The 14179-nt window shown below is 41.0% G+C and overlaps 1 protein-coding gene across 1 annotated transcript in view; it reads right to left on the bottom strand.

The window, feature by feature from the left end:
* Positions 1-13843, bottom strand: part of LOC121962711 (sodium/potassium-transporting ATPase subunit alpha-1-like) — a 32329-nt gene extending 18486 nt beyond the window's left edge. The window contains 1 exon segment of the mRNA XM_042512967.1: positions 13602-13843. Coding sequence (XP_042368901.1) covers positions 13602-13613 — 12 coding nt within the window. The 5' untranslated portion in view covers positions 13614-13843.
* Positions 13844-14179: the final 336 nt, after the last annotated feature.

Genomic DNA, 14179 nt, shown 5'->3' with positions numbered 1-14179 from the left:
AACAAATCGCGAGTGCACACTGACTATGGCTCTACCACTCACCTAGTTTTAACCATTCGCTGGCCCCTGCCCATGAGCCAGAATCTCTCTGCGATTGCTAACACGTGTTCAGTGTCCACTGGAACTCTTTCTCTTGGATGTTATTGACCCGCTGACTTTTCCTTGTATTTTTAAATCGCAGCTTTTGTGATTTTAATTTTGCGCTCTATTACATCACATCATTGGTCTGAATGTGAGTAATCTTTCAGCCCGACTGACAGACAGGACGCAACACAGTGAAAGAACAACAGGTTCTTTAAAGTGACCTGAATGGTCAAAACACAGTGTTGGGAAAATTACTTTTCAAATGTAATAGGTAACAGGTATTTATTTATCCTGGCAAAAATGTAATAAGCCATGAAATTGTTTTAATTACTTTAATTTAATGTAATTTTTCTTTAGATTTGATTATTTTTTTTAACAAATGTTTAGACTCAGCAATGAAACTGAAAAATGCCCAAAAACAGGCTATGCCAAAAGAAGACATTATTACACAAAAAGATGCAAAGCAACCCAATGAATAATTCTGCATATACACTTTTTTTCCCCAAAAAGTATATATTCGGCTGTAACACCTTTGTAATTATCAGCATTTTGATTAATAACTACAATTCAATTAAATATTTTTTCTCATTAACTGTAACTTTTGACTGTAAAAGGTATGTGAAGGCAGTTTGAATGAATAATATTCTCAAAGTGAACCTCAGTTACCATAATTATTTGTGTGATAAAGCAACATTATACCCCCAGCTCTAGATTTCAACCACGGCTTACAGCCTTAAACTGAAAACTTTCAGGGCCAGATGATGTAAAAGCAAAACTGCAGTCAGGTATATTAACATAATTTTGTGTCGTAGGATTTTTTTTGTCCTCTTGAACTTTCTGTGATTCCGCCAATTTATCTTGCAACGCTTTGGAGGGTCATCCTTGACAAAGAAAGTTATGAAACTTTCCGTTCGTAACTTTTCTGCTGGCAACAAAAGATGCCGTGCATGAGTAACACGCTGACTGCTGCTGAGGTGCGTCTGATTCAACGTGAGCACATGCGATGTCTGATGATGACTCAAAATGCCAGAAGACATTTTGTCATGCTGCATCTTTTTAAGACTCCATGTGGGTCAATGCACCTCGAACCTGACAGAAAAAGAAGAATCCACGGTGCCAAAACTAGAGCTGGGAAAACTGTGGCCTAAATTGGGGAGACAAACTGCCACAAACTTTAACTGATAATCCAAGAAAAAAAACGAGGCACTCCTTCACTTGTCACATGCAGTTAGGCTGTGAGATCAAGAGCCCTGTCGGATGAGCGGAGAGTGAAAAAACAGTCGTGGATCCTGGCTTTATGGACACCAGTGCCATCTGTCACTGCCAAAACAACTCTATGGGGATCCACTTTTATGGATTTGCAAACTTTTGCAAAGCTTTCTATTGTGACAGCAGATTTTTACAAACATTTTCCTTTTGTTTTAGTCCAACTCCATCAGACTGAAACTCTGCTCACTGAGTATAAATCCTGAGTAATCCAAGTGTGGGTGAAACCCAAGATATTAACACTCTGCTCCACCAATCCTCACTTACTCTGTTTTTGTTCATCAGAAACCGGAGTATGTATCAACATTAGCTTCTGGAAGGTCTCAAACAGATGTGCATCTTTGTGTGGTTTTTCGCCAATGAAGCGTCTCGACCAAACCCCAGAGTGGAACGATGAACCACACTGGAGTCATTTACTAGTTAACACACTTGGGGACATTTGGTTGATTTTAACTCTGACTGTGACACAAATTCTCTCGCTGGAGGCAGCAGAGATTTTAAACAGCTTAAACCTGACCCTAAAAAAAACTCCCTATTTAAGTTGTAAAAAGAAAAATGTTTTATACATAAATATCCTTAATTTGCATGACTCTTCTCTCAGTTGACACCTGCTATCACACCATCAGCTCTGACCACAGAGTGACCGTCTGTCCTCTCTCCGTCTGTCCTCTCTCTGCTGTCTCCACATACATCTCAGCTCATTATCAGTAGTCACTGAAACTGACAGAGCAACAAAAGCACGAGCAAAGATTGTGTCTTCCAGGCGGCTGGAAGCCAGAGGGTGTGTGAGACGGCGACAGAGAGAAGGTGAGATAGGAAGGAAGAAAGAGGTGCTAAAGTTAAATTTGGAAAGCCTGAAAAGATTCAACAATTCAGCAAAAGGGAGTGCTAATTCACGCACTGCATTTGTCGGGAAAACACAAAAAAAGCTGAAAAATTACATGACAGTAAACAGAAAAAAGATATCTATTATCTCTTACCCACGACAAAACTATTTCCCAAGTCAAATCCATCCTGCCAGCTGTCCTGCTGCAGGTATAATCCAGTGAGTTGCCACCAGCACCTGTATGAGTCCACACTCCATTTAGAGACACCACACCCTAACTCAGTTATTCCACATTGTCCAGATGGCCAGTGTAGCCACTCCTGATATCATTGTCACACACATATGAAAAATCTTTTTTCTACACTGTCGAGACTAACAGAGTAATAAAGCAGACACAAACCCGTGCTTGAAAGTTACACCCTGTAAACTAGGATCGTGGGAAACTGTAAACTAAAGCTCTTGATGCTCAATCAGAAGAGAAAGAAATGAATTATGCAACAATATTGATCTTATTTAAAAAGCAAACATGGTAAAGAAGAAAACAACCCCGTCTGTCGCTGTCTAAACTGGTAATGTGCGGATCCTGTAAGAACAGTGACGGCACAGCCGCACCCAACTCACTAACTACGGGCCTGACATGCATACTTCAGCATTTTAAGCTGTTTTTGCGGATCTCTGTACATGAGGATTGTTCTGACAATGTTTTCATATGAACGCAGATTTTTTTAAAAACACCAAGGAGAGTTTTCCATTTTGAGTGGGGCCATTCTCGTCTAAACGTGGCCTAAGACGCACTCTTATGCTTGCTGTGAGGTATTGCAGATGCTTCGCCTTAACACTGTCGAGCATGTATGTCTAGTTTTTCAATGGCTTCTTAAGGAATTCACAAAAACAAAATGTACAATATAACAGAACATATTTATACTGGAGTGTATGACTAAATATTTCATCCGTATTACCCCACAACAGACGACCCGCGACTAGCATCCAGGTGCGATATACTCGTGTTTGTGGCGATCGCCCTGAGGTGATGTTGTACAAGGACCGCTACCTGCATCACTCATCAACAGGTGAAAAATATAAAGGCTCCTTGGTGTGTGTGTGTAAATCACAGAGTTCAGCCTGTGTGTGTTTCAGGCAGGTAACGGGAGGCAACAGCAGAAGCCAACATCGATTAAGCAGTTAAGGCTCATCTATAATTCAGCACAGTACAAGGATCAAAGGTGTTAGCATGCCAGCAGGGGGGCGAGGGAGGCTGCCCAAAGACCAAGCGACTACAAATGAGCTATTTGTCTGCACGCAGGACCACACTGTGAAGTGCTGCAGCCATTTTGAAAACTCTACAGGGCGATACGTTTTACACCAAATGACCACATATGGACATCCTGCACACAGCCAGTCATGGAAATATGCTAACTAATATTGTTTTTCTACTGCGTTAGTCTTTTAAAGTTTCCCAGAGAGTCACCAGAGCAGAGTGTGTGATCCCAGCACATGTTGTTATTGTTGCTAAAGCCCCCCGGCCGGCTAAGCTGGGAAAACACTGAGTCTGGTTCTGGATCAGTGCGGCCAGATCTTAGCCTCTGGACCCCCGAGGCCATCTGGCTTTACGCAAATAATTCACATAATGCGGTCAAGAGACCGAATGTCAAACACAGACTTTAATTCCATCACACATCCCAGATGTGAAGATATCAAGATTTAGTGTTTCCTGTTTATGTACAACATAGAAGTACATTATGTGTTTCAGAATATGATAAATGTTGTCAAATCCTGTTTTTATTTTATAAAAACCTTGATATTCTGGTAGATATTGAGATATATAAAAGCATTTAGTTGTGAATTTTGTGAAAATGAGAAAATACTCTCAATCTTTAAGAGTATAACTTTACTTTTTTCACACAGTTTTTAGTAACAAGCCATCATGGTAATAACAGGGTTAGTCAAATTCAAGGACTTTAAAGTACTTCAAGCATTAACTTTTATTTTTAAGGATGAAATTGTTTTCTCCACAACCATCTGTTCCAAGAAAAAAAAAAAATTCATAAATGGAGCAAACGCATGCTACCAGCGCCTAAAAATTACGATAAGAGGATGCTCTTCCACTACAGAAGAGACCTGATGAGCACTAAAATTAGGTGGGGAAAAAGTGGATAATTCAATAACAGTAAAAGTTATCTGCCAAATGAGCTGTTATACATTGGCACTTTAAGCACCTCGAGGACCTGTATGAACCCCAAAATATACTGATGACAAAAATAATTCTGATGTTTCTGATGAAGCATTACAACTGCAGACCGTTCAAAAGTACCCATAACCACAGTAAAGAAGGTCCACACCAACAAGTGCATTTTTCTAAAAAAGAAACAAAGAAATTTGTTCACCTCCCCCAAAAAACTTCTTAACTGGGATGTTCCGAAGACTAATTCCCCCGATGTTTTAACAGAAGTTCACACTTAAACTTGTCGACTTGTCTATAAGTAAGAAAACATTCCTAAAACAAATAAGATCAAATGTGGGAACAATTTTACCTATAAGGCTATACATTTTTCAGAAAAAATATTGAGCCACATTTGGTGCATTATGGAAATTGCACGCGACAACAACTAAGAAATAGCATAATTTAAAACAAGTTTCTTTAGAAAATAAATAGGAAAGGAAAGGTGCCTTTAATACTTAATATGTGTACTGTCATTCAAAATATGTATGTGCTCGGACGCACAGAGCTGCAATTACTATGACAACTCGCGAATTTGCGTTTTGCAGGTTTGAGAAGGCAGGACCCGCCCTATTCTCCATCTGATTGGCTAGCCTTCGTCGGTTGCATTGTTTAGGTTTAGAGGAGTGAGATTGCAGCAACAGAGTAATTTAGAGTTGGACGGGTCATGCCTTTGCTAAAACGCACAATTGGTGCCACTTGGAGGCACGTACCGATGGTAACCCATACAAACCTAAGCTCTACTGGCAATTTATATATAATTTTAAAAAACATCGATGTAAAATAACATTTAAAGCATTACTAATGATACAGACTATTCTCTATCGCTGTCCACTATTGTCTATTATGGCCGTTGTGCAGTGTTTATGCTGGTAGTGCCCAGTGCTTGCATACTGTAATACTTCACATAAATAAGTACACAATTAATGTGCTGTCAAAGTATATGCAATATGTTGCTGTGAGCTTTGAAATTTTGCTATTGAAAATTTGCTATTGCTATGATAGTATGGAATTTTTGATGCAACCTAACGTAGCTCTTCTGGTCAATGGCATTAACAGGATGGACACAATCTTATTTATTTTGTGCATGGCATCATAGTCTACATTTCCAGATGCTGATTTGTGAAAAATCAGCACACAGATTGGAGCCCAGCTGCTTATACTAATTATTATATGAGATGCTACAGTGAGCCTTTTCATGCCCAATGCTGTGTAATGCAATTAGAGTTCACAGATGTTCATGTAGTTATTATGTCCGATAGAGATTCTGCAAATGCCAATAACAATGCCGCCTCCAAACGTTAGCCATGCCATCTTACACATTTGCAGCATATGTAGTGAATTAGATCCAAAATCCTTTTTGGTATGCACCTTATGTGTTTGTAATATGTGCAATGCATTAAAGGAGAAATGTCTTTTTTACGCAGTGTTGTAATCAAAGAATAGGAGGAACAAAGGGAAGTAGGGTGACAAAAGGTTATGGAGCACAGAATTGGAACGATGCTTTATAGAAAGGAGATGATACTCCGATGAAAAAATCTTTATTACACACACACACACACACACACGCACACACACACACACACACACACACACACACACACACACACACACACACACACACACACACACACACAGAAGCCTACTGGACACAGAACAATGGCCCTTTGAACAACTTCCATAAAATCTGCATCAAAAACACAAACAAAGGGCTCAGAAATCTTTTCATGTGACTGTTAAGACCAGGGGCATGTGGGCCACTTCAGCTTTTATGGAGATTTGTGGGAATTTCATAATGGACTGAGGCCAAGAGACAAAACTTTACAAAAATGCAGCTTATTTGCAGCTCAATTTGATCACAGTCTGAGTGCAGATTACAGACTGAAATGCCTCATTCAGTGACGTCAAGTTCAGTTATACGAGTTAAACTGTTGTTTTCATTTGTGAATGACGGCCAATACTGTTCCTGGGTCAGCTGAAAAAGGCTGCAAACTCAAGTTTTGCACCTTGGTCGGGAAAAACTGAATGAACGTCATCAGGATTTTTGGTGAAAATGAAAGATATGTCAAACTGAAGGACAACGAGAACCCTTCAAACAGTTGAATGAACGAGCCTCTCTGAACAGCAATGAAAAGCCCTAAAAACACCACAACTTAACCAAGAATTTTTGAGCCCCCCCCTTTTTTTCCTCGCCTGAGAGAACAACGTCCTGCAGGCTCAAACCTACATCAGAGGAGAGCGCTCGGTCAAGCGCTCGCATATTTTAAAGCACACACTCTTTACAGGCAGACTTGAATTCCTATGAACTGTCCCTCCTGGTGCCAGGGTCTTTTGCCAGATACACAAGCTGCTCATTCAACTGTGCCGACACACATACACACACAGCTCTGGGACTTTGCCCGGTTGCTACCAGCGACTATTGCCACACCTCTTTAGATATGTGAATGGACAGAGTTGAGCGTTGTAGCCCCTCCCCCCCCTCTCTTTCTCCCAAATGTCCCCTCTCTCTTCCCCCATACCTCTCCCTGCTCCTTTATTCTTTCATTTCCTCCAACTGCATTTTTTTGTTTAAACGGTGAAAAGAAAGTGTGTTAATTTACACGCCGTCGTGTTTAACACTCACTTCACGTCCTGTGAAACTTACAGCGTTCTTCCAGCAGAACAAAAGTGAATGAATGAATGAATCAATGCCGTTCCTTGTTGGAAACTTTCTGGGCACTTTTCTCCTGCCACGGTGACGCACAACACCACTGACATGAAGCATTTACAAACTGCCACCTTCAACTTACAGTGCTTTTGTTTGCTGTTTGACATGTGAATGCGGATTCATCATATGACCGACCACACAGCAGTAAACTACCTCTGGAAATTTGCAGAAAAACAGCTGAATATGTAGAAGACTCAACATCTCTTTGCACTATAATATCTGCTAACCTTAAATGGGAAAGGAACACTTAAGTCTTAAAATTGCAGTCCTGTGTAATATAAAATCCTTCTGCTGACAGATGTTGCTCTTAAGGAACTTAAAATTTCATAAACGAAAAGTGATGTCAACTTTCACCAAGTCAAAACCCTCAGCAAAGAACACACACAATTATTTCTTTAAGAGCTTTGTGTTCTTTGTTTTGTTTTGTTTTGTTTTTTTACAGTTTTTCCATTTCAAAATGTCTGCAAAGCCATGCTTCATTAGGCTACAACAATAGTTTAACCTTTTCATTTTTAAAACGTGTAACTTTTACAAAGTTTACACTACTCCAGCAGTTTGAACCCCCAAAATGAACACTTTTGAAAACTGCACAGGCCTGTTCCTTTTGAAAACATTTGCATTTTAGTCTATATGAGTGGAAACTGACACTGTTGAAAATGATGATGCAGACGTACAAATTCACTTTCTCAACCCGGTCACACTCAGAACCTCGTCAAAAACTCAAGCTTTGTCAGTGGCTCATCTGCGCCAGACACCGCCACACACGGGCACCCTGTAGCGGCGATATGAGACACACTGGGCGTCACTAAACGTCAAAAACAACCCCAGAGGGGTGTATAGTGCGTAATATTTTGCTATGACGGGCCAGTGATCAAGCCTGCTATAATGCTACCACCACATGCACAAGAGACAAGCTATTATTCAGGTGATCCGCAACAATTCCTGCGTCCAGCGGTGCAATCCAGCCCTACATGGACCAGAAAATCTGCTGACAGTGTACATGAACGGTCATGTGATGTGCAATATCATCCATGTTAATATGGACGGATATGAAAAGGTGCTAATATGCTCATGTGGATTGAGCTTGTGTTCTTCTTAAAATGGTGTTTTAAAACGATAAGTGTGGATGTTGCTTAAATTCCTAATTTATCATGATGATAAAATTAAGATGTAAGTAAATCTGCTATTTTACAAGACAAAGGATCTTTATTTTTTCTGAGTCTTCATGATAAATTGTTCTCTATATGAGGCAAAAACAAGTCATTCAAGAGCTGGACAGGCATCCTGGAGCTGTTCTGGACCAGAATGAATGAACAAGTAAATCAATGGCTCTTTTTTTCTCACTTTCAGGCCGAAGCCACACCTCCGTGACATTAACTGGCCAACACACCACAGCTACAGGTTGCATCATTTCCTCAAGAGGAGGAAAAGCTGAACGCGTCACACATATTTGTCTCAAATATTCAAACTTTTCATGTTGTCATAATCACATGAGCAAACTACTGGTGATTCAGGCTAGGATCCTTAAGACCTGGATTATGACATCACTTTCTTTTGGCATGGAAAAGTTTAGATTTCCTCGTGTAGGAGACACGCGGGCAAAGGAACAGTGTGCTCTGGAGTTTGTTATTTTTAATGCGAATGTTCCACTTTTGCTGAGCAACAGGCTCGCAGTGAAAGTTCAAAGAGCTGTCACAGAAAACAAATCGCACGGCTCAAGCTGCTTAGCCAAACAGAGGCGGAGAGCGAGAACGAGGGAGGCAGAGAGGAAAGCAAAGAGAAAGGAGACAAGAGAAAAAGACAGATGAAACAAGGCACAACAACGAGGCGAGGGGAATTACAGGCGTCTGAGATGGAGTGAGTGGGAAAAAGAGAGGAAGGAGGAGAGAGGGAGTACGCGGTGTTCTGTCACAGACGAGGGGTGGCGTGTGACAAAAGCCCCGGTTAATACACGATGACTGCCGAGCGGAAAGAATGTTAAATCCTCAGAGAGAGAGGGAGAGAGGGACAGAGAGAAGGAAAACAGGTACAAACACAGAGAACAAGAGAGAAACAGACTGTGAAGAATGGATGTGAAGGTGTAGTCGGGGTGCCCCTTTGGCTGAGATGAAAAGTGGCCGAGGGGCCGACAGGCCGGGTCAGCTCACAGTGGGAAGATCAGTGTGAAACAGCCAGCAGAGTCCTCACTGTGGAGATGGGGGAGTCGGTTTGTGGTTGAGTGTTGCCATCTGTGGCCACTAAAGAGATACATCCTCGTTTGGGGAGTTCAACTTCTTCACAGAAACACAAACTGAACTACACTGAGCTATCAACAAAATCTTCAGCTTACGAAAAGAGGTAGCTTTAACTACAGATGCTGATCCTGATATCTTAATATCTAATATAGTGCCGCAAAAATGAGCCATAAAAACCCCAAAATGAGTTCGCATTTTGGCACTCCTGGTTCCCTTTTTGTTTACATGTCCCAGTAAGGTCTGTGGTTAATAAAAGCTTAACCCTAGGAAACCTGAGCAAAACGGTTAGATTTGTTTTAAAAACATTGGAAAAAGGCAATAAGTAACTTAAAAAGAAATTATCCAAAAATTAGCAAAAAAGAAAATTACTTAACAATTAGATGAAAGAAGTAAAAAAAAAAATTAAAAAAAAAATAAAAATCAAAAAGCCAAAACGAAATGACTTAAAAACAGGGGCTTAAGTAATAATAGTAATAATCCCTTAAAATAATTTTACAATTAATTCGTTTTTCTAGATTTTCCCTCACTTGGAAAAAATAATAATTTTTAAAATTTACTTATTTCTTAAAATTTGTGGGACAGTTCTTGCGAAGTTACTCATCGCCTTTTTCCTTTTAAATAAAAACCAATTTGCTCAGATTTTGAACTTTGAAATACCTGTGAAGGTGTGTGAATGCAGCACAAGACAGGTGATGCTGATCCAGGTTTCAAAGGGTTAAGAGACTTTCAAGTTTTGATTTAAGACATAAAATTGGTCAAAAAATATCCAACACGTGAATTTTGAAACTTTTAGATTTCTTTAAAAACAGAGCGCAGTCTGGGCACAGACGGTGCGGCAGAACGTCAGGCGCAGTGAAAGTGAAACTTCAGCACCCATTGCACCGGCTCCAAGTTTGCAGCTGTGCGTCTGATTCAATCTGATCAGCTCTTACTGGAATGACAGATTAATAAACCAGCATCTCAAACCCAAACTGCTGCCGAGGAGAAAAAATTGAGTTCAAAACGTCTACACTTAGAGAGAGGACACAGAGCCACAGAAACAGGGACGCACAGAGACTGCCTCACAGAAATTCTAATTCTGTGGGAAACACTGTTAAAACTTTTGTTTGCCAGAGAACTTTTTTTCGGCAATAATCCAATGGAAAAATCCCACTGGCTTTTTGACAAGGGAACCAGGGAGACACTAACTTCAGCATCAACATACAAAAGAAAGTCATCCCTGTGGCAGTTTATGAGCTGGAAAAAGTAAAATAATCTTTTTCCAAATATAACCATTTTGGGATGATTTTCTAAAAATTTGAGATTAGTGAGATTATGAAATATTCAGTTGGACTCCCCCATTGGTCTACCCTGAGTTTGACAGCTGTCTCCCAGTTTCTGCTCTGCATCGCTGCCCAGTGAACCAGTCATCTATTTTCCTGCTCCCCTTCCAAAACATCCCTTCATTTAAAGTTGTGCCATCCAGAGTAAAACGTGAATATTGCACTATAGAAATGTATCAGTTTTCAGCCCCACCCTGCCTCCTTTTCTCCCTCCTCTATCATGTCTAAGAGCTGAGTTGCTCAACGGTGGCAATGCGGCAACTGGTGCCTCTTGGCTCCCCCTAATATCACCCCCCACCAGCACCTCCTTCTCTGAAGCAATCAATCCCTCCTCCAATCTCGCTCCTCTCAGCTCCTTTGCTGCTGTTTTTTTTCCATTTATTGCACAGTGCTGCCGATGTGATGAGAAAACACTGAAAAGCATGAAAGGGGCAGCGAGAGGGTAATCTCTTATTTGCAATGAGCGGGAGGTGCATGCCCAAAACACGAGGGGGAAACTGGAAAAAACAATCAGCGCTGCTAGAGTCATCTCATACCTGTGCTCCCTCTCACCGCCCCGATTCTTCTCCATTACAACAAAACAACCTCCTCCCTCTCCTCCCTCTCCTCCCCCATCTCCACCATCACCTCCGCCTCTCTCTGCTCGTATCGGGAAACTCTGGAGCGGCGATTATCTCGTCCGAGTCTCGCTATTTGTCTGTGCCAGAGCCCAATGTATCGGAGGAGAGGAGGGGGCAGGAAAGGAGGCGCAGTGGGGAAGAGCAGGGAGGCCGGATGGGGGCAGGGCATGGCTTTCATCACATATGGGAGGAAAAGAAAGCCAGCAGCGGCCAAGAAGCCAAGAGAGAGCGAGCAAAGATTTTTTAGAATCGTAAATGAGCTCCAGGAGGAGAGGAGGAAGGAGACTGAATGAGCCTTTCTGCTTCACATCTCCCGCCAGATCTCTCCCGGTCCATCTTCCTCTCCCTCCGTCCAACTCTCCATCCCTCGCGGGCTGAATCTGTAATGAGTGTTTCTGTTGCGCAGAATGGCAGGGTGTGGCGACGGCTGATATTTCATACAACGAGCTTCAGTTTCATCCCATACAATCCAAGTTTGTGGAAAATAAAGGAAAAATAAGAAGAGCAGCTGCTACAGGATCTCATTCATGTTTTGACATGACAGTAACAAAAGGATGCTTCCTGTCAACATTTCTATGTAACTGGAAATAATGGTACTTTATAATAAGTAACAGCACAAAAATAGCGTGTGAATGCAAGAATTTACAAAAACAATAACAGAGGAGCTGCTATAGGGTCTCATTCTTCTTTTGACATGACAGCCGCAAATGGATGCCTCATTAAAATCTCACTTTCAGTGGAAATATTGGTACTTAGTGAATAACAAGGCGAACAACTGCGCGTGAATGCAACAACAACAACAACAACAACAACAACAACAAAAGCCGAATACCCCTGGAGGGAAGAAGACAGCGTAGAAGAAAAGATGGAGATCTTCTTACTAAATTTGAAATCTCACATTACGTTTAAGAACAACTTTCACACTGTTTTGTGAAACGACATTTTCAAATTGCAAGAATTGCAATTCCCATGACATAATATCCAGGCTTTGAACAGTGGTGCAGCAAAAATAATCAAAAATGCACCTTTTCATATGCTATTCCCTCCTAAAAAATACATTTTTTCCCTAATTTTGCAGCATGCAAGTGTGTCAACCTAAAAAGCAGAAACCCTCCCTCAAAGGTCTGCAGATCTGACTTAAGATATGTTGCAGATATCAGGACAAAACAACAACGGCGCGTGAATACAACAACACTTGAACGTTTGAAGCCACACAGCCTTGCAGGAGAGGAGAAAAGATGGAGATCTTCTTGCCAAGCTTGAAACCTCACATTACACTGTTTAAGAGCAACATTAATACTATTTCTATGTGATGTTACATATTCTACTCGCTAAATATGTAATCTGTCAATGATGGATGACTGCTAGTTTTCATATTATCCGAGCTATGAAAGATTGTGCAGCAAAAACAATCAAAAATGCATCTTTTTATGTGCCATTTCCTCAAACTAAAATGCATTTTTTTCTCATTTTGCAGCATGCAAAAAGTGTGTCAGCCTAAAAAGCAGCCTCACTCTCAGCCATTCTCCCTAAAAGGTGTGCAGATCTGACTTAAGATAAGTTGCAGATAATTGGTCACAGGGCTCCAAATCTCTCAGCAAGAGGAAAAACGTGGGTTGGACTTTTCAACACAGCCCTCCCACTGCTGCCCAGCCAGAGCTGCTCGGAAAAGTGCCACACTGAAATAGCAAAATGTTGCAAAAAGTGGCAAAACACCAAACTGTTTTCTTCTCCTGAGGGGAGAGCATCACTGACGGGAAACTACTCTCTATATCTGCTATACACCCATACAGTAAATCTGAACTATTTTTCACTCAAAATAGACCAAAATAGAGCCTCCACACTGTGAAATAACCCCCGCAGCCATTCATGCCGTTATTTTCTCACTTCAAAACAGTGTAACTTCCACAGCTGCAACGTCGCAGCAGCTAATATCGTTAGCCAGAAAAACTTTGACAGTCCAGGCGTTTGAGATCATCCCGTTATGTAACCGGACACCGATCCGTTTGAAGGCGCTGAGAAGCATCTTTGTGAGCGATGGAAACTTATTTCTTAGGAGCTCTTCTACCCGGCAGCCTAGTTAAATGAAAGCGGGTTTTGTGCTTTGGGGGTTGAAAACGCGGAAGTCCCCGAGAGTACTTAAAAATCAGCATGTTTGAGAGGAAAAGGAGGCTTATCTTCGCACATGTGATCCTCTACCTCCCCACTGACAACATCAACATCGATTTAACAAAACCACTTGTTTGAATGAAGTTTGAAATCCAGCTTTTTACGCCACATATCTCAAAATACCCAGAGTCAAAACAGAGAAGATTTATACTCACTCCTCTTCCCATGGTTGCTCAGATGTTGACTTAATTCTTCCCAGTTCAAGTAAAATTTAAGATACAAATATCCACCTTAAAAATTATGTACAGTAAAAATATTAAAACAAAATAAAACTCCTGGATGTGTCCGTTATTATTTTTTTTATGTTTTTTAAGTTTTTTTTTTCTTCAGCACGTGTCACTCCTCCAGAACACACATCCGAGCTCGCGAGCCGCCGCGGCAGACCCTCCAATACTTATAGACGGCGTTCCTTCCATTGTGACGTCGACAACGTTTGCCATGGTAACTCCACGGATGGAGGCGGGGCGTCCTCCATTACTGGGCGTATTTTTTTTTTTTTTTTTTGTTTTTCAATCAAACACACACACACACACACACACACACAGATCATTCACCACGGATGGAGTATAAGATACATTAATAGGAAGCAAACACAAATAACAGAGCCAAATGATCAGTAACTACATAATGTTGCAGCAAAACAACAAACTGTTGCAACAACTTGAGAGATTATACTATTTTTTCCCACAATACACACATGTACATGCACACTATCACACACAAAAAAATCTTA

This window comes from Plectropomus leopardus, chromosome 24, assembly GCF_008729295.1.
Source record: "Plectropomus leopardus isolate mb chromosome 24, YSFRI_Pleo_2.0, whole genome shotgun sequence".
NCBI classification, from domain to species: Eukaryota; Metazoa; Chordata; class Actinopteri; order Perciformes; family Serranidae; genus Plectropomus; species Plectropomus leopardus.
This window is presented reverse-complemented; position numbering and strand designations above follow the sequence as displayed.